Raw genomic sequence first — 19,010 nt, forward strand, 5'->3', positions numbered from 1 at the left:
TGCTTTGAGATTGCATTTTATGGTTTAATATTTTAATTTTGTTACACAAATGCTGAGAATTTCTCTCTAAGAAAATTATACCCATTCACGTGGAATTTCTCAAATTTGAAATATAAGGTAGTTTTTATTTACTGTATGCACTAAGATTATATTCTTTAAACCTTTGTATTTATTGTGTTTTCATGTTCTAATGTCATTGAGGCATCGTATTTTGTATGTTATTATTATTATTTTTTGCAATACAACTCTTAGGAAAAGCCTTAGGATCGATCGATTCATCGACGTCATGCACAGCGGATCTCAAATCAGTAAATCATCATTAGCATAATCCGCACACAAGCATCAGTAAAAGCACAGCAGCTCTCAGATCTGTCATCCAGTTCTCGTTGTCAACCCAATCATAGCGCGAGATCCTCGTGCACATGTTGTGGTACTTGGGCACGGCGGAAGCGAATCTAACAGCATGATGTTTGCACATCTATGAAATGTAAAGCATTTAGTCATCAAATGATCTATGGCCCGGGATGTATTATCATCTGTCGACTCACAGCCCAGTCATAGAGGGTAAAACAATGGTAATATCATGTTGGCTATTTGAACGCGATTTGGTATTTTTGAAGCGATTGGTTTTATGGTATTGTTAAGATTCAAGCTTCATTGTCTTTATTTTCTATAGTAGCAGATTCACTTCTCCCTGACTTGGTGAAATTATTTTTTGTGATCTTTAGTTTACGTTGGCGAGATGAACGGACGCGGTCTTAAATGGATTTTGTCATACTTGGTCACGCCTTACTTTGGTGACCACAGTTTACGCCAAAAGACCGTTACAAAAAAAATGTGTGACATCACTGTACTGTTTAAAAGAGATGCAAGTGTCAAATCACATAATTTACAATTCACGTGATTTGAAAAGAAGTCTCACTTTCATTAACGTTAGAGCCCTTCAATTTGTGTAAAATGTAAACATTTGGAAATGGCTTGAATTTCTTAATACTATAAAATATAAAGATTAATTCTAAATAAGTGCTGTTAGCCTAATCGTATGCAAAATGAAATTTTTGTTTACATAATATACGTGTGTATATATATATACAGTATGTGTGTATATACAGTATGTGTGTGTGTATATATACACACATGTGTGTGTATATATACACGCGTGTGTGTGTGTGTGTGTGTGTATATATACGCGTGTGTGTGTGTGTATATATATACACGTGTGTATATATACGTGTGTGTGTGTGCGTGTGTGTGTGTATATATGTGTGTGTGTCTATATGTATGTGTGTGTCTATATGTATGCGTGTGTGTGTGTCTATATATATATATGTGTGTGTGTGTCTATATATATGTGTGTGTGTATATATATAGTATATGTATGTGTGTGTGTGTGTGTGTGTCTATATATATGTGTGTGTGTGTGTGTCTATATATACACTCACCTAAAGGATTATTAGGAACACCTGTTCAATTTCTCATTAATGCAATTATCTAATCAACCAATCACATGGCAGTTGCTTCAATGCATTTAGGGGTGTGGTCCTGGTCAAGACAATCTCCTGAACTCCAAACTGAATGTCAGAATGGGAAAGAAAGGTGATTTAAGCAATTTTGAGCGTGGCATGGTTGTTGGTGCCAGACGGGCCGGTCTGAGTATTTCACAATCTGCTCAGTTACTGGGATTTTCACGCACAACCATTTCTAGGGTTTACAAAGAATGGTGTGAAAAGGGAAAAACATCCAGTATGCGGCAGTCCTGTGGGCGAAAATGCCTTGTTGATGCTAGAGGTCAGAGGAGAATGGGCCGACTGATTCAAGCTGATAGAAGAGCAACTTTGACTGAAATAACCACTCGTTACAACCGAGGTATGCAGCAAAGCATTTGTGAAGCCACAACACGCACAACCTTGAGGCAGATGGGCTACAACAGCAGAAGACCCCACCGGGTACCACTCATCTCCACTACAAATAGGAAAAAGAGGCTACAATTTGCACGAGCTCACCAAAATTGGACAGTTGAAGACTGGAAAAATGTTGCCTGGTCTGATGAGTCTCGATTTCTGTTGAGACATTCAAATGGTAGAGTCAGAATTTGGCGTAAACAGAATGAGAACATGGATCCATCATGCCTTGTTACCACTGTGCAGGCTGGTGGTGGTGGTGTAATGGTGTGGGGGATGTTTTCTTGGCACACTTTAGGCCCCTTAGTGCCAATTGGGCATCGTTTAAATGCCACGGCCTACCTGAGCATTGTTTCTGACCATGTCCATCCCTTTATGACCACCATGTACCCATCCTCTAATGGCTACTTCCAGCAGGATAATGCACCATGTCACAAAGCTCGAATCATTTCAAATTGGTTTCTTGAACATGACAATGAGTTCACTGTACTAGAATGGCCCCCACAGTCACCAGATCTCAACCCGATAGAACATCTTTGGGATGTGGTGGAACGGGAGCTTCGTGCCCTGGATGTGCATCCCACAAATCTCCATCAACTGCAAGATGCTATCCTATCAATATGGGCCAACATTTCTAAAGAATGCTTTCAGCACCTTGTTGAATCAATGCCACGTAGAATTAAGGCAGTTCTGAAGGCGAAAGGGGGTCAAACACCGTATTAGTATGGTGTTCCTAATAATCCTTTAGGTGAGTGTATATATCATATATAAAAAATAAACTATACACAAATAATTATTTTTAGTGTTGCAAAAATTGCAAATCCTATTGAAAATAAAACAGCTCATGTAATAATGAGTTTGACCTGTTGTCGGTTAAGCTGTTTAAACAAACAAAGAGATATTTGAAGTGTTGTGATGAGAAGTGATTCTTGGTTTTATTCTGGATGTTGGACTGTGTGTTCTGTTTTCTGCATCTATTCAGAATAGTTGTGATGTGCTGCATCCGTAATTGATTAGATTTTTCCCTCTGAGTCTTTTTGTTGCTAAATTCATAAAAATCCTGAATTCTGAGCACAAAGAAGCATGTGCTGTGTGTGTGTGTGATTATTATATATAATGTGAGGTGTTGTATCATATATACAATCATTTGTGTTGATTTATATTGGTGTGTCGTTAATTAGTGTAGAACTAGGAGAGGCTGTATATTAGGGGTTAAGTGATACTATAAATTACTACTTACTGGTGGAATAGTGTGTTGTGTATTATAAAACTAGGTATATAGTTATTATAAGTTATCGTTAATTATTAATATGTGTAGGTGTCCTATAATCTGTAGTGTATATATTGTGTGTTTGTGTGTGTGTGTGTGTGTGTGTGGTGTGATGTGTCTATACTAACTGTAATATATGTAAGATACGCTACATTAGTGTGTGTGTCATATATGTGTGTGTGTGTGTGTGGTATATATGTGTGGTGTGTGTGTGTAATTAATACTAGTATTAATATTATATACAGTTATTACTGAACAGTTGTTGATGTTATATTACTATACTATAGTAATTATAGTTAATTGTGTGGCTTGTGTGTATATAATAAGTGTGAATTGTGTGTGATGTGTGTGGTGTGTCTTGTGCGTGGTGTGGTGTTTATCTTATATAGTTGTATATGTTGTGTGTGTGTTAATATATATCTATCATATATGTGTAGTGTGTGGGTATATGTATATGTTAATATATATATGATGTGTGTTTTGGTGTGTGTGTTATCATTGACTATTTATGTGTGCTGGTGTGGTTTTTTATTATTATAGTAGTACGTATATAGTATATTATTCATATTAATAGAATACGATGTTATATAGGTAGTTGACGAATAAATCGTACATTTGCTGTGATATAGCAAAATTTGGAAAGCAATCTGTTAATATTTCATTGTTTTATATTATTTATATGTATATCATATAAAGTAGAGTGAGAGAGATTTATCTTCATTTTTTTACAATTTGAATCTACATTTTTGCCGTCACACCAGAGGACAAATTTGCATATTAGTCTGTCAACTACCCATATACACAGCCTAAACATATACATGTGCCTTATGTGTGTGTATTTATATATAAACAATTAGTATACACAGCACCCAGACACATATGTATATTATGTAAACAAAAACGTTTATTTTGCAAACCATTAGTCGCGAATAATTGTTTTCATACCAAAGTCGAGAGATCTTGCAATAAAACGTGGTGTTCAAATTGTGCCATTTATGTATAAATGTAATTTTCATTTCCCCTCAGCAATGCATTCTAGTTGGTGCACTGTGATGACATCACCTCTGGCCCTTACGTTCAGCCTTTGATTGGGTGTCAACAAGAACCATGGCCTCTGCCGACCCTTTGAAGCCCGGGTCAGAAGACCGAGAGCAGGTGCGAGTAAAAGACCAAGGTCAGGAGTCACTGCAAAATCAAAACCACTACTTATGCGGCTCTATGGCAGCGTTCGCCAACATTGCCATCACATTTCCAATTCATAAAGCATTGTTCCGCCAGCAGCTGTTTGGGCTGCGGGTGAGGGAGGCCGTGCTTCAGCTTCAGGCCGACGGTTTACGCACTCTGTACCGTGGTATCCTTCCGCCCTTGCTTCAGAAAAGCAGCACCATCGCAATTATGTTTGGACTCTATGAGGACTTCTTGAGGTTGCTACAGCTACATGCTCCTCATGCCCCTGAGCTGTTGACTCAGAGTGTCGCTGCGGTTTTGGCGGGAACAGCTGAAGCCGTACTAACGCCCTTTGAGAGGGTCCAGACTCTATTGCAGGACCCTCGGCATCATGGGAACCTTCAGAACACGGCACATACTTTCCGGCTCTTACTGAAGCAACATGGCATTCAAGAGCTTTATCGAGGCATGGTGCCCATTTTACTCAGGAATGGCCCTAGTAATGCGTTATTCTTTGGTTTGCGTGGACCGCTGAAGGAACTGCTTCCTGAGGCGGAGACAAAGGCGGGGCATTTGGTGAATGATTTTACGTGTGGGGCGATTTTGGGAGCGGGGCTCGGGGTTGTGTTTTACCCGCTGAACGTTGTTAAGTCTCATGCACAAGCGCAGATTGGAGGGGAGTTTCAGTCTTGCAGAGCGATTTTGATGGCGGTTTTGAGAGAGCGGGACGGGAGGGTGAGCCGCCTGTTTCGGGGGGTACATTTGAACTTCCAAAGATCCGTTTTTTCATGGGGGATCATAAATGCTACATATGAACTTCTACTGAAAATGTTCTAGGTTGTAGTAAAAGTAAACAATTAAAACACAAAATTATGGAATGGGTTCAACGACTTTGTAATACAGGACACAGATTTGTACTGATTTTATGGTTTCTTTCAAATTTCTTCACACAAGACAGACAGTCATATTGGAAAGAATATGTAAATGAAAATGATGACCAAATTTTAAGTTTTGTTAGAATTAACAACACAAAAGAATATATTTTGAAGAATCTTGGTAACCAAACAACAGCGTTACCCATTCACTTCTATTGTACGGACACAAAACCAATGCAAGTCGATGGGTTTTAAAGTCCATTAAAAATACCTCCCTTTTTTCAGAAGAAAGAAAGTCGTACAGGTTTGAAATGACAAAAGAGTGAGTAAATGATGGCAGACTTTTCATTTTTGGGTGAGCTGTCCCTTTAAAAGTCTCACACATCAATGACCTCACCACACTCGGGGTATCTTGTGTTTTGTTCCCAGCTGTACTGTCATCTCTTAAATAGTAAGGTATGTCATGTCAGGGTGGGAAATGCCATAGTTTACACACTGGTGGCAGTTTTATTAAGTTTAGCTGAGTTAGCTTTAGCGTCAACGCTGTAGATTCAAGTCACAAATTGACGCCTTAAATTCTACTCCAAGTCATGTGGAAACCAGTAAACACATGGGTCAGTTTGGTGTTTGTGGTCTCTGTAGCTTTCAAGTGGTATCCGAATCATCCCTTCTGAGCCAAAATGTTTCATGCTTTGAACCCTCTGAAGCTATAACACATTATTTCAGTGACATAAGCAATGATTTGGCCATGCTTGGATCATGTTTCTCATTGCGCTAAAAGCTTTCTGGAATCGCTCCCAAATATAGTGTGATTTTTGGAAGGGAAGACCACAGACTGTGAAACGCAAATTTGGCAAAGTGATAATGTGCAGTCTGGATTATATTTGACCTGTGCAAATGTAATTCTGTGCTGTTTTGTGGAATTTAGGTGATTTTCAGCCTGCTTTGTATTGTTACAATGTCGAAATAACAAACAATATTTACTCTTCATGTTACGTGGACGAAAAAATGCATATTTTCTTAAAAGTACCACAACAAAGCAGGTTGGCAAAGTTACACAGTTTTTTCTTAAATTGTTGTAAAAATTATGCTCTTTATCTTCGACACGAGCTAATCTGCCCTAACCAAAATGGCTCTTCTTGTGACCTCTGGTATAGTTTAAAGGGGCACAACCTTTTCGTTCATTGACCCTCAACAGTCAACCCTGTTGTTTAGCTTGATATTGTCGAATGATAATTCGGGCCGAATGTGTGACGAGGGCTTGTAAAGCAGAATTCTGTTCAGTTCGCACATCCTTTGTTTAAGGCGCATGAGTGGCCATGCAGGGCTGGACCGACAGCCGATGTGTACAGAGCTGAATAACTGGTCGCTGTCCACTTCTGCTGTTTGGACAAACCTTGTTTTGTAGAAGAGGGGTTATAGGTGCTGTCATTAAAAATGGACATGTCATTAAAATATCGTAAGCAAAATACACTTAAACGAGTTAAAAACACAATGTTTAAACAACTGCATGTGCTCTGAGAGATAAATAGTTAAAGGGATGGTTCAGCCAAAAACAAAAATACATACTGGTTTTAAAACGTGCATGAATTTCCTTCCTCATTTTTTCCAAACAATGAAAGTGAATGGTGACTGAGGCACAACATTAGAAAGACTTTTTGGGGTGAACTAGTCCTTTAGCAATTATTCATTTTGACCCATTATTGTTCTGCCTATACAGAACATTCAACCAAGAAATATTCCTCAATATACTTTCATTAAAGGCTTCTGTAACATATTTTATCCATAACTTTTTTATTTTGTGCTAGCGTTCCTGTAGACGTGAAACGGCAGACATTTGTTGAGTGTTTCAGCGGCACATAAACAGATTTTGTGTTCAGGGACAGAAACATTCACCTACAAAACTCCTGAAATACTGTTCTGTACTTTTTGAGATGTCAGTGTGACCACCAGTAAAACCATGTTTAGTTCTAACTTCAGTTCCATTGTTGTATCAGTGATGATGTTTTTTTACTCGCTGTGTTTAAAATCACTGTATTTTAATATTGTTCTAGTGTACAACTGTTGGGTAGTAGTTTGCTGGGTTGTTTCAACCCAAACTGCTCGGTTGTTTTACACATTACTGGGTCAAATATAAACTGTTTTGGGTTAATTTAACCCTCTGACTGGATTTGTCTCTTTTTGACCCAACGCTGGGTTGGAAATAACTCTACATTTTTAGATGCCTTGTATTGGCAGGTTTAACTTTTTCGCTCTGTTTTAATGTAATTCTTTGTATGGGATGTGAAGTGTTTATAAATGTGCCGTGTTGTTGGCACTACACATTAAGCCGTGTGTTAATTAGTGTGTATTCTAGTTACGTAAATAAACTTATGGGTAAAAGAAAAGAAAAGCTATTTATAACTTGAATTGACCTTTACTTGAATCGAATGACCTAATGGTTATTCTGTACTTTTTGACCCAAAGTCATTGCAATACTAGTTCAAATTAGTATGTTTTGCCATGTAACTTTTACAAGAGTAAGCCTGTTTTACCAGCACCTTAGTTGTGTAAGGATTTATCGATTCAAATCATTCTTGTTTTAACTGTTTATTGATGAGACATTGTGTGTTACAGCCTCAAAAGACATTGTTCAAATCTTGTTCCTTTGTGATTGAAACAATTACTTTGAAATCTCAGTGGACTAAAACATAGGCCTACACATGGTTTAACTGGTATCTTGGCGCATATTAATAATGTCATATTCAGTGCTTGCAAGTGATTTCTCTCTTTATATATGCATTATGCAGTAAGCACTTGCATTTCCTTTCAAAGGTAGCCGTTGTTTCCTTGAATGTGCACTAAAGAACATCATCCAACAGGGGGCGACCATATCACGATAAACCACCTGAAAAGCTCCTTACACTATGGTCCGGAAGGTGTTTTAAATCTTACCTAAATGTTATTTTTTGCCACACGGCTTGCCTCAGCGATTGTAACTTTAATGACTGGCATTCAAGCTAATTGTTGTTATAAGCAATTACAGGAAAACAAACAGTAGTAAAAGTATAATGGCAACATGTCCCTGCTCTCTTATGTCCAGCCATTCATTTTGCTTAGATCTACTGTAGAGAGAGATTGACCAATATCAGTTATCTGCACAAATCTATACAGATTATAGCTACAGTTGTTGTTGTTATTGTTATTTATTCATTTGCTTGTTTTGCTGTTTTAATTCTTACAAGTTCAAATAATATATTTGCAATATGAGGTTATTGTGGTCAAACAAATTCACGTTAGCAATGTTATTGTGATATAAAAAAATGAATCTATAATTTTGTTTAATAATATTGTGATATCTAATGAAATTCATCTTTAATCTAAATGAAATTTTGTTTATTTTGTGTTTTCTCCTTTTAAGCAATAAATCACATTAAAAAAAATGTAGCTACAGAAAAGTAGGCAAGTTAATTTGCTTTGATGCAGAACATTTTCATACACTTTTTTTTCATTATTTTGTTGATTTTATTAACAGTGTTTATTCATATTATTTATTTTCAAAACAATTTGCATACTAGTATTGGCACATTTTCTACCTTAACAATTATTTATTCTTCATGCAAACTCTAATGTACATCAACTATTATATTTCTGAAGCTATGCATTATAGAATATCTACTGCAGCTTACAAAACGAAGTCACACTAACACACTTTCGTTTCACATTGCCAGTTATGTTATATTCTCCTCACACATGGACCTGCGCTCCATTTCATCCCAGTTTCTCCATATACACATCAATGAGATTTTCATATCAAACAAAATCATGCACATGCTGACATTGTGCAGCTGAAAGTACCCACAAGCCTTTGTGTTTGATGATTTCACGAGGCATTGTTTGAAGTGCACAGTTTGTACTGTGGTGTGCCGAGCTGCTGTGTCTGTAGGGATGAATGGACTGCTTCATCACCCCTTTGATAGCATTAGCCATTAGCTCAGCCTTTGATTAGAACAATGACATTAGCCTCCTACATCTACATTGTCACAGATATGAGTGGGTGCGTGCGAGACCTCCAGCACAGGCGCACAGAGGTATATGCACGTCTCATGATGCGTTTCGGGGTGCTTATTAATGCATGCGTAAAGGCCAGACATTAAAAGTACAATAATTAAAGCCCACCATCATATCTGTTAATAGCACACGAGAACAATGAGAAGTGCATGCGTTAATATACGCCTGTGCCGTTAATTGTGTCTTTGAGACGGGTGACCCCCCCCTTCTGCGGGATGAGGGTGTGGTGGACATCTAACAGCCTCCGCATCTCAGCGGTGCATGGGAATGAAGGGATCTCACACGTTTTTGATCAATCAGAGTGTGTCTTCAGTCCCTTTTTGATATCTCCACCCCTTCCCTCTTTCTCTCCCTATTGATGGATTTGCGGTGTAGTTAAAACACATGCAAATGAGACAGCTGGCATCACACAAACCATGTGACCTGTCAAGGTGGGGGTGGGTTCAAAGACAGGCTGCAGCGGGGAACCCTCCTTCAGTAGCTCCTATAGGAATAATCCCACCACCCCCTCTATGCCGCCCTTTGATTTGATTTTTGGTTTAATTTCTCATTTATCCTTTAGTTTTAACTAAACAAAGCATTAATTGATAACGGATTTAACAAAATCCTCACCTTGAATGAAGTCGTCTCTGCAACATATGTTTGCATGTATTAAGTTAACCGACACGTGCACTAGAGCAGACGCGTGCATACATACGTGCACATGCACAAACACGTTCCGCTCTTCTGGCGTGTGCGTATGTAAGAGTTTGACAGGTCCAACAGCAGGTATCCAGCAGTAGGTCTGCTACAGAACGGCTGCCAGCTTACACACGCACACACAGATACATTCCAGCAGACGGCCGTGGCCTTATGAAGACAACCTTTTGCCAGGGTTCTCTCTCTCTCTGCGGTTCCATATGATGAGTGTTTCTCTAAATCACGGCAGCCAACCCGTGTTTACTATATTTATAGTGTGGACGTGTGCATGCTTATGAAGTGGAATAGGTAATGCCCAAGAAGCTCGCTCACATTGAAAATGCATAAGGGAACATACAGACCTCAGTCACATTATTAGGTACACCATGCTGGATGCCCTTTTGCCTTCAGAACGGCTTAATTTGACAAGGTGCTGGCAACATTCCTTAAAAAAATGTTGGTCTCTATTGACACAATAGTATCACACGGTTGCTATCCACAAAGGTGGATATTAGACAAGTTTTCGAATGAAACACTGCAGTGGGTTATGGAAAAAAATGTGACTTTCAGTTAAAAAGAATTTGTTCAATAAAAAGGACCGTAGTTGTAAAATGCATTTGAATTTTTATAGAGATTTCTTATGGATTTGAGGATAAGAGACCTGGTATTATTCTTCTGATTGAATGAGTTGACAATTCATTGGCTGGCAGAGTTCTGAATGAGATGAGTGACACTTTTTATTATATAACTAATAAAAAAGATAAAATCTTAAATCAAATACATATTCTTCTTGAACATACAATAATGATAAAGCCAACACTTACGCACCGTTTGGGAGGTTTGGGACACGGGCGTCTGCTCCTAATTAAAAAGACACAATACCTAATTATTGTCCTTTTTGCTTTGTAGGTAGATTTGCATCCTTGTGAAAGGGATTCTTTGTTTTATAGGCCCTGATCTTCAAAATTCAAGTAGAAGAACAAACAATACAGTGCACAAAAATTCATCAATTAATTAATGGTATATAGATTTTTGACTTTTTATTAATAAAACAAAAACACATTATGACCTAAGAACCACCTGCTTAAAAAAAATGTTTTTTTAATGTTTTAATAATGTTACTTACATTAATAATATTTTCACATTTCCATTTTGAAGGACAGAAAAATGGTAAACACTGAAGATGTAACTTTAATTTAAAAATGAATCAACCTAGTAAGTGGCATTACTCTGAACAGCTCATCTCCCTGAGAGAACGCCAAAGCAAATGGCTGTTGATTTGGTAGAAAGGTTCTGGCATATACAACCAGAAAAGAAAATGAATAAAGAATGGAATTGTGTTTTGGAGAGGAGGGCATTGGTTACACTATATGTATTTACAGACATGAGGATGGTTATGTTGCTGTTTGTAGATCAAGCTGTGGTGTGGTATTTAAGATGGTCCGACTTCTCTTAAGAAGTAGCTGTGTTAAATGTCCGAGGAACAGGCATTCGACTACCTGCACAGAGAAAAATAGCCGTGTTGATATGAAACTTTACATAAAACATATCCTTCTTGTTTCAACACTTCACACTTAAAATATAAGTGTGCGGAGCTATTAATTTATTACATTTTATTAAAATATATTTTTTAAATGGATTACTTGGGCCAAATACTAAATAAAAAGCAGTCCAGCATATAGTTCCAACAGAAAACCGTTGGTCCCCATTCACTTGTATTGGTTTTGTGTCCAACCATACAATCGAAGTCAATGGAGACCAAGGGTGTTTGGCTACCAACATTCTTCAAAATATCTTCTTTTGTGTTTTGCAGAAGAAAATCAATCACACAGGTTAACAACGACAAGAGGGTGAGTAAATGATGACAGAATGTTCATTTTGAAGGTGAACTATTCCTTCAATGTATTTTGGATGGTTTTAGTCACACCATAATTCCCACAAGTGGCATTGTGTTATTTCATGGTTTTCATGACATGAGTCATGAGTTTACTACCATTCTAAAATGTGGAAAAATCTAAATGAACAGTCCAGTGAGTAAGAGTTTTCAAACTTTTGGCTGGTACTGTATTTATATATGCATGTAATATGTTAAATATTGTCATAGGCACTCACCTCTGGGTCCAAAATTTCTCATGTAGCAGTTAGTGCAGTATGGCTTCTCATCGTGCTACACAAAGTTATAAAAAGCAGTAAGAATCTGAATGTAAGAATCTGAATGAACACTCAATGTATGTTAGGGTTCCATATGTATGACGACATTACCTCTGCATGCTGGCCTGCTGTAAGCTGTCTTTTACACTTGTGACACTTCAAACACAACGGGTGATAATCCCGTCCTAATGACCTCTTCTTTTCACCTGCATGGATCGAGGGTCAAAGGTTAAGCCATCAACCAAGTGTGTGGACTGAGAATTAAGTTAGTTTAGTAAAGTATGAGACATACGTTAAGGGACATGTGTAGGCTGGTTAGTGTATGAGTGATTTAAAGGGATACTTCACCCAAAATTTTAATTCTGTCATCATTTTTTCACCTTCGAGTTGTTCCAAATATGTAAAATGTCTTTGTTCTGATGAACACAGAGAAAGATATTTGGAAAAATGCTTATAGCCAGACAGATTTTGCCCCCAATGACTCCCATAGTTGTTCTGTTGAACACAAAAGAAGACCTTTTGAAGAATGTAGGTTCTGGGGCACTTTTGACTATCATTTTTTTTCCTACTATGGTAGTCAATTGGGAACAAAACCTGTTTGGTTATAAGCATTCTTCCAAATACCTTTCTCTGTGTTCATCAGAACAAAGAAATTTATACAGATTTGGAACAACTCGAAGGTGAGTAAACGATGACAGAATTTTCATTTTTGGGTGAAGTATCCCTTTAAAAGTGCTATAGTAAAATTGCATTGAATTGAACATTCCCATTGGCCACCATTCGAGCTTGCCTGTGGGTTTTGCAAATATTGAACTAATGAAAACTATTTTAAAAAGCGTATACATTTTGATGTTTCTACCCAATATCGACGATATGTAAAAGATGAATCTGAACTTTGTTCAGAACTTCCATCTTATCACAAACTCTGGTCTCCATCTTAGATTGGATTCACATTCCCAAGTCATTCATGTCAACCCTCCTACAGAAACCCTGACTTTAACATTGGAGACGAAACCACAAGGATCAGAAATCCAACCATCTTGGGTCTGCTTTCCTCTTCCTGGCAGAATGAACACCTGGCCTCTAGTCCAACTCAATAACCGAGAGAGCTTTTCTCCCCCCGGTGTTCATGCTGAAAGCTGACTGGCAGCTACAGAGCTTTTCTACTAGGGTTTGGCTTCATTAACTGCTCTTTCTTCAAGTGTCCACAGCTTTTTGCATATGTTCTTTCTCGCTCGCTCCCTCTCTCTCTCTCTCTCTGCCTATTCCACTTCCTGCCACAAGCAGTAACTTCCTGTGCTCGTGTGACTCATGTTATGAAGCGTTGATGGCGGTTAGCAGTGTACAGACTAAGCAATTTTACACAAGTACGTACAGACATGGAAGTTAAGAACAATCAGCTACTACACAAAACAGAACATTTTGTGTAAATATCTCAACACTTAGCTAAAACAGACACTAGCAAGTCAAACAGACAGATTATGATGTGCTACCAAATACGATGAACACATAACATACAACAGCACACAGGCAGAGCGATTTCAAGCTTCTTAGAGTTGAAGACTCAATAATATCTCATAAAGTTTTGAGGACGTAACCCTCCAACCCCACTCACCAAAATAAACAGGCTTCCCACATATAGGACAGAAGCTCACCATGGCTAAGATGCGCGAGATGTTTGAGACGAGATGCGAGATGAGGAAATGTGCAAACACGAATGTGACAGACTGAGAAGAGCAAAGGATGTGGCAAGAGATGCAGGGACAGGAAGTAAGACATGATTTCAAACGTAAATACTGACAGCGAGTCACATGAAAGAAAGGAGGAAAACGGCGTAAGCATCGTGATGTGACAAGTACGTCATTGCGGGGTTAGACAGGGTTAGCTGAAGTCATTATTGCTTTTTAAGGAGACTTCACACTCCTGCTGTGGTCCGTCGCTGCGGTTAGAAATCAAAGATGATATCGAGGGCCGGGTGAGGTTATGATACTTGTCTCACTCAGTTAGGAAAGGAAACAGAGTGGGTTGTTGTGTGCCGGTCGTGAGTCAAAGAAACAGAGAGAGAGAGAGAGAGAGAGAGAGAGAGTTTGAGATGGACAGAGAAACACAGATGTCAACCTCTCAGGTTTCACGGGGTTGTCATGGTCGCCGCTTCTCAGCCTGTCGATCCCTTTTTCATCCTCGCCAACAGATTAAAAAGCTCCCGTGTGGGAGTACTGGGAATTTAGGAGAAACTCAAAACTGCTGCCACACACACACACACACACATACGCAGGCAGGGCGATGACATCAACGAAAGCCGCTGGATTGGATGAGAGCGAGAAAGAGGATAATAGTGTGTGTTTGTGTGTTGCGATATAAAGGATGAATAGTCGGTTTAGATGTTGTAATTCAAACCCGCCCTCGAGTTTAATATGATGTTTTCACACACTGTCCTTCCACATTGTGTGTGCTTGAAGGGAAAATGTACTGTATACACCTCATTTGAATACAGAGGACATTGTTATGATCTGCGTGTCTGAACGGTTCAATATCTGCATGTGAGTTTTTCTATATAAAAATGTTTTAGAACTCCAACATGTTGCATATGGTGTCATAATAAAAGTCTTTACAGTAACAAATAATATGCTGTAAAAAAACTGTAATATTCTGGCAGCTGGGGCACCGGAATTCTTTTTTAAAATATAATTGACGTATAATAGAATGTACATGTTTTTCATGTTATTTTACACCCAACATGTAAATTTAAAGTCCATTTTCTGTCAAAGGCTAACAGTTTTACCGCATTTAAAAAGTATATAATTTAAGGGCATATTTCTGGCAGCTCATACAACTCAAATATGTCACTTGAATAGGAAATTATTTATGTAATTAAAAAAAGGATAAACATTTCTGGAGAGTTAAAGGTGTAATTTCTCTGCCATTAGCACATTATAAACATTTCACTCCTCACTTCACAAGCTTTCATGAACATCTGACTTAAATTCTATTTAATAGTCGCACACTATTTTGGTCTTTGTCAAAACTATAATCTATACATGAATGATACTGTATTGTTATTTCTCAAGTTGGGCAGGTAAGGGTCAGACGTGACTCTCTTCTCAGCATTCGGTCCAACTGTTGCTCAACAGTCTTGTGGGTGCCACACCAACTTCATTCACTGGAGTATAAAAAAACATTTCCCATCATCTCTAACTGGAACTTCACCAAACAGCGGAGTCAGAGCCCTGTCCACATGAATGCTTGTTCACACAGACCAGACACACATATACACACACACACAGTGTAGTCTACTGCCAAACTACACTGAGAGGAGCAAAACAAGGTTAGAGGAAGGGAGGGCATCTCTTTCTGTACTTTTTTCAGACTGGATTGGTTTGGCTCTAAAAGGCTGGTCTAAATTCTCTTTCTGGTTGTTCAATCTGTTGAGTGGATGTCTGAGCGCAAGAGCTCGAGACGACACAGATTCAGCTTTTGTTGGGTTTTAGGTTTAAATACAAATCAGTGCATCACAAACCTTAGCAGTTTGGCTCATGGATAATATTTGGGTGATATAACATGCGTCCAGTAGTTTTTATTGAGAGACAGGTAAGTGGGCGCTAGCCATTAGACACCGATGCATTTAACCCACAGAGACAAAACTTTCTCAGAAGTGGGTGTTAAAGGGATAGTTCACGCAAAAATGGGAATTCTGTCATCATTTACTGTCGTTTCAAACCTGTATGACTTTCTATTTTCTGCAGAACACAAAAGATGATGTTTTAAAGAAAGTTGGTAACCAAACGATGGCAGTACCCATTGACTTGCATTGGCTTTGTGTCTATACAATACAAGTCGATGGGTACCGGCTGTTCGGTTACCAACATTCTTCAAAATATCCTCTTTCGTGTTCTGCACAAGACAAGAGGGTGAGTAAATGCGAAGAACATTTTCATGTATATATATTTTACATTACATGCATTTGGTTGGCACTTTTGTTCAAAAAAAGTTACAACGCATTCATATACATTTCACAAGTATTTTACAATTCTTATGGACCTTGTAGTCAGCGCTTCCCCATCAATTAATCAATTAAATAGATTTACCATAAAATCTAAGACAAAACTTGAGGTTACCGCCCAACTGATAAATTGACACTACTGCTCAACACTGATTTTGAGACAGAAACAGGCAATTATGTTATCTTTCTCTCCTACTATCATTTGCATATACATCTGTGTAAAACATCCTAAACTGTGTTCTAAATTGATGCTCATGGATTAATAACAGGGTAATGACTGAGGTTTTTTTTGTGAGAACTAGCAATAGCACTGTAAACAATCACTGATTTCGATTTAAAAACTGACAAAAAAAATGAAGTTGAAATGGTTTAAAATTTTTAAGTCAATTCAATATCACTTAAATTCAAGTGACTTGTAATGCCAGTTTGATTTAACGTAACTTATGGCAGCTTTTGAAGCTTTTACGTTTAATTTCTTACAATTAACTGTTAAACATTTAAGCAAGATGCTAAATCTGCAGCGTAAGAAAGTAGTTCCACAGTGTTTTACAGGCAGCCACCTAACATATTGTGACGGGTAGAGTAATGATACAGACAAAAAAATATGCAAGGCCCCGGAGGGTGATTTATTCACAATAGTTAGTGCACAGTCCAAAAAAAGAGAACAAGGAGAATACATGAGTCTCTAGTGTCGTGGGACAGTCCAAAAGAGTGCGCCGGGGCGTGCTGGTGATGGAAGACTTTTGGTGAGAGAGCCGATCTTCAGCCGCTAATTCTGTGTAAACCAGAGAAGTTAGTATGTGGAGAACGAACTCAAAGTTCTTTTCTTCTCTTGTGCTTATAAGAGGTTGGTTTGACTGTGATCAGGTGCTGACGATCAGCCGGCGTTTAGCGTTGATTACTGTGGGTGTGTCGTTTCCATTGCGACGCTGATCCCGCATACGCTCTTTTCTCAATGACGTCACTTAACTTCCGCCTTTTTGCAAAGCAGTGTATCATAACATCCGTCTAGCAACAAACAAGAAGAAGAAGAACTTCCGTTTTGCCGTCGCGCTGGAATTTAACAACAGTGAGAAAAAAAAAACTGACAGAACACGTATTCAAGTACTTATCCTAGCACCTTCGCTAACACAAAAAGAAAACAAAACACTTACCTTCATAATCAAACAGGTACTGTTCAACGAAGAATTTGTATCCTTTCTCTAGCTTTGATCTTGTCGTTAGCGAAAATTTGTCTGCAACACGTTGTACATCATCTAGACGTATTTGTGGCAGATATGCAAGCCACTTGGTAAACGCCATTCTGAGGCGCTAGCGGAAGTAACTTCTTCTTGAGTTTTACTGGCGGTTGGCAAATCAGCTTATACTGTAGGTGCATTACCGCCACCTTATGAACTGGAGTGCTAGCGGAAGTAATGATACACTACTTTTTTATTATTATTATGAATAAAGAAGCATACATTTACATTTCAATTACGATAATAAACAATACATTGTAACATAATTAACAAGTAAATAGATTGGAAAAAAAAGAAAATGAAAATGAAACAAGACAACATAAACATAAAGAATTGTTCAATAAAGATAAAAAATTATAATAATTTTGAACAGTGACTTAACAAAATATATTAAAAAATAAGCACAGGTCTAAAGTTGTATGAGCTTTAGTGTTTTTAGAGTATGAAAGAGCCTGAATGTACAGTTCAGTTTCATTTTTAAAAGCAATAAATGAAGGCTTTTGATGAGAGAATTTGCATCGATGGATATAAAATTTAGCAAGTAACAGTAGAAGATTGACAATAAAATATTCTTTCTTTTTTGTATTACTTATTGCAAAGAAACCAAACAATATATCTTTAAACAAAAGAGAAAAATTAAAAAGCAGATTATGACTAACAAACTTACAAAAATCAACCCAAAAATCTTGTGTACAAGGACAATCCCAAAAGAGATGAAGTGCAGTCTCATTAGGAGCACCACAAAAAGAACAGCCTGTCTCTATATCTTTAAAAAAAAAATTAAGTATGCTTTGGCTGGGTAAAATCTATGTAATAATTTAAATGATATTTCCCTTACCTTATTAGTTATTATATATTTAAAAGGCAATGTCCAAACTTTTTTCCAATCAATACTGTCAACAAAGTTTCCCCAATATAATACGACATATGGAACAGTAACAAGTTCTTTTTGGAAAAGAGATCTAATTTTAAAGTTTTTTGACGATGTTTGGGACAAGAAACATAGTTTTCCTACTGGGGTTTCAAAAGGATCTAAGGGGATTGGTAATGTGTAAGGCGACTTGGCAGTCTCCCTTAAAAGCATAACTGCACCTTTTGGAATGGCATCCATAACAATTGAAAATTCTCTAGGTGTTACTGGAAAATTATATTTACCCAAAAATTCTGTATAATTTAAAATAAAACCTTCTGAATTGAGTAGTTGAGAGACAGTTAGAATATTTTTTTGAAACCAATTGTTCAAGAATAAAGACTTATTTTTATATACAATATCGCGGTTGTTCCAAATAAAATACCGGTGAGGGGAGAAGTTGTGTTTAAAGATTAAAGACCATGCGAGAAGTGCTTGTTTATGAAATTTTGATAAATTGTAGGGGATTCTGGCAATATTATAGTTACAGATCAATAAAAAAGGTAGTCCACCCAATTTGGAGAAGTAATAGTTTGGGATAAAATTCCATACTGAATTAGGATTACATAGAAACTGTCTAATCCAATTAAATTTGAAAGTATTGTTGAGAGATGAAAAGTCTAAAAAATTTAACCCCCCATACTCATTTGTATTCATTATTACTGATTTCTTGACATAGTGAAACTTGTTTTTCCAAATAAAATTGAAGAGTATTTTGTCAACTGACCTACACGTTTCATTGTCTACATACAATGAGAGAGCAGCATATG

General features: G+C 37.6%; 2 protein-coding genes across 3 annotated transcripts; one reads left to right on the forward strand and one right to left on the reverse strand.

Annotated features, from left to right (window-relative positions):
• Positions 1-445: 445 nt before the first annotated feature.
• Positions 446-8,487, forward strand: slc25a51a (solute carrier family 25 member 51a). Of its 2 annotated transcripts, none has more exons than XM_057330674.1 (2): positions 446-575; positions 4,198-8,487. In XM_057330674.1, the coding sequence occupies exon 2, from the start codon at positions 4,279-4,281 to the stop codon at positions 5,173-5,175; it is 897 nt and encodes a 298-aa protein (XP_057186657.1). In that variant the 5' UTR covers positions 446-575; positions 4,198-4,278; the 3' UTR covers positions 5,176-8,487. The 2 variants fall into 2 exon arrangements, with proteins under 2 accessions (XP_057186657.1, XP_057186658.1); XM_057330675.1 differs by having other exon boundaries at positions 446-564.
• Positions 8,488-10,663: 2,176 nt separating this feature from the next.
• Positions 10,664-13,837, reverse strand: zgc:195282 (uncharacterized protein LOC100192223 homolog). Its single transcript, XM_057332265.1, has 4 exons — positions 13,708-13,837; positions 12,204-12,298; positions 12,054-12,108; positions 10,664-11,440 (listed from the first exon to the last, which is right to left on the reverse strand). The coding sequence occupies exons 1-4, from the start codon at positions 13,748-13,750 to the stop codon at positions 11,394-11,396; spliced, it is 240 nt and encodes a 79-aa protein (XP_057188248.1). The 5' UTR covers positions 13,751-13,837; the 3' UTR covers positions 10,664-11,393.
• Positions 13,838-19,010: the final 5,173 nt, after the last annotated feature.

This window comes from Triplophysa rosa, linkage group LG4 (genome assembly GCF_024868665.1).
Source record: "Triplophysa rosa linkage group LG4, Trosa_1v2, whole genome shotgun sequence".
NCBI classification, from domain to species: domain Eukaryota; kingdom Metazoa; phylum Chordata; class Actinopteri; order Cypriniformes; family Nemacheilidae; genus Triplophysa; species Triplophysa rosa.

Coding starts and splice junctions, on each gene's coding strand:
- zgc:195282 (XM_057332265.1), bottom strand. CDS start 13,750: ATGGTGAGCTTCTGTCCTATATGTGGGAAGCCTGTTTATTTTG. Junction 12,299..13,707: donor TGGGAAGCCTGTTTATTTTG/GTGAGTGGGGTT, acceptor CGATCCATGCAG/GTGAAAAGAAGAGGTCATTA. Junction 12,109..12,203: donor CAGCAGGCCAGCATGCAGAG/GTAATGTCGTCA, acceptor AACTTTGTGTAG/CACGATGAGAAGCCATACTG.
- slc25a51a (XM_057330674.1), top strand. CDS start 4,279: ATGGCCTCTGCCGACCCTTTGAAGCCCGGGTCAGAAGACCGAGAGCAG.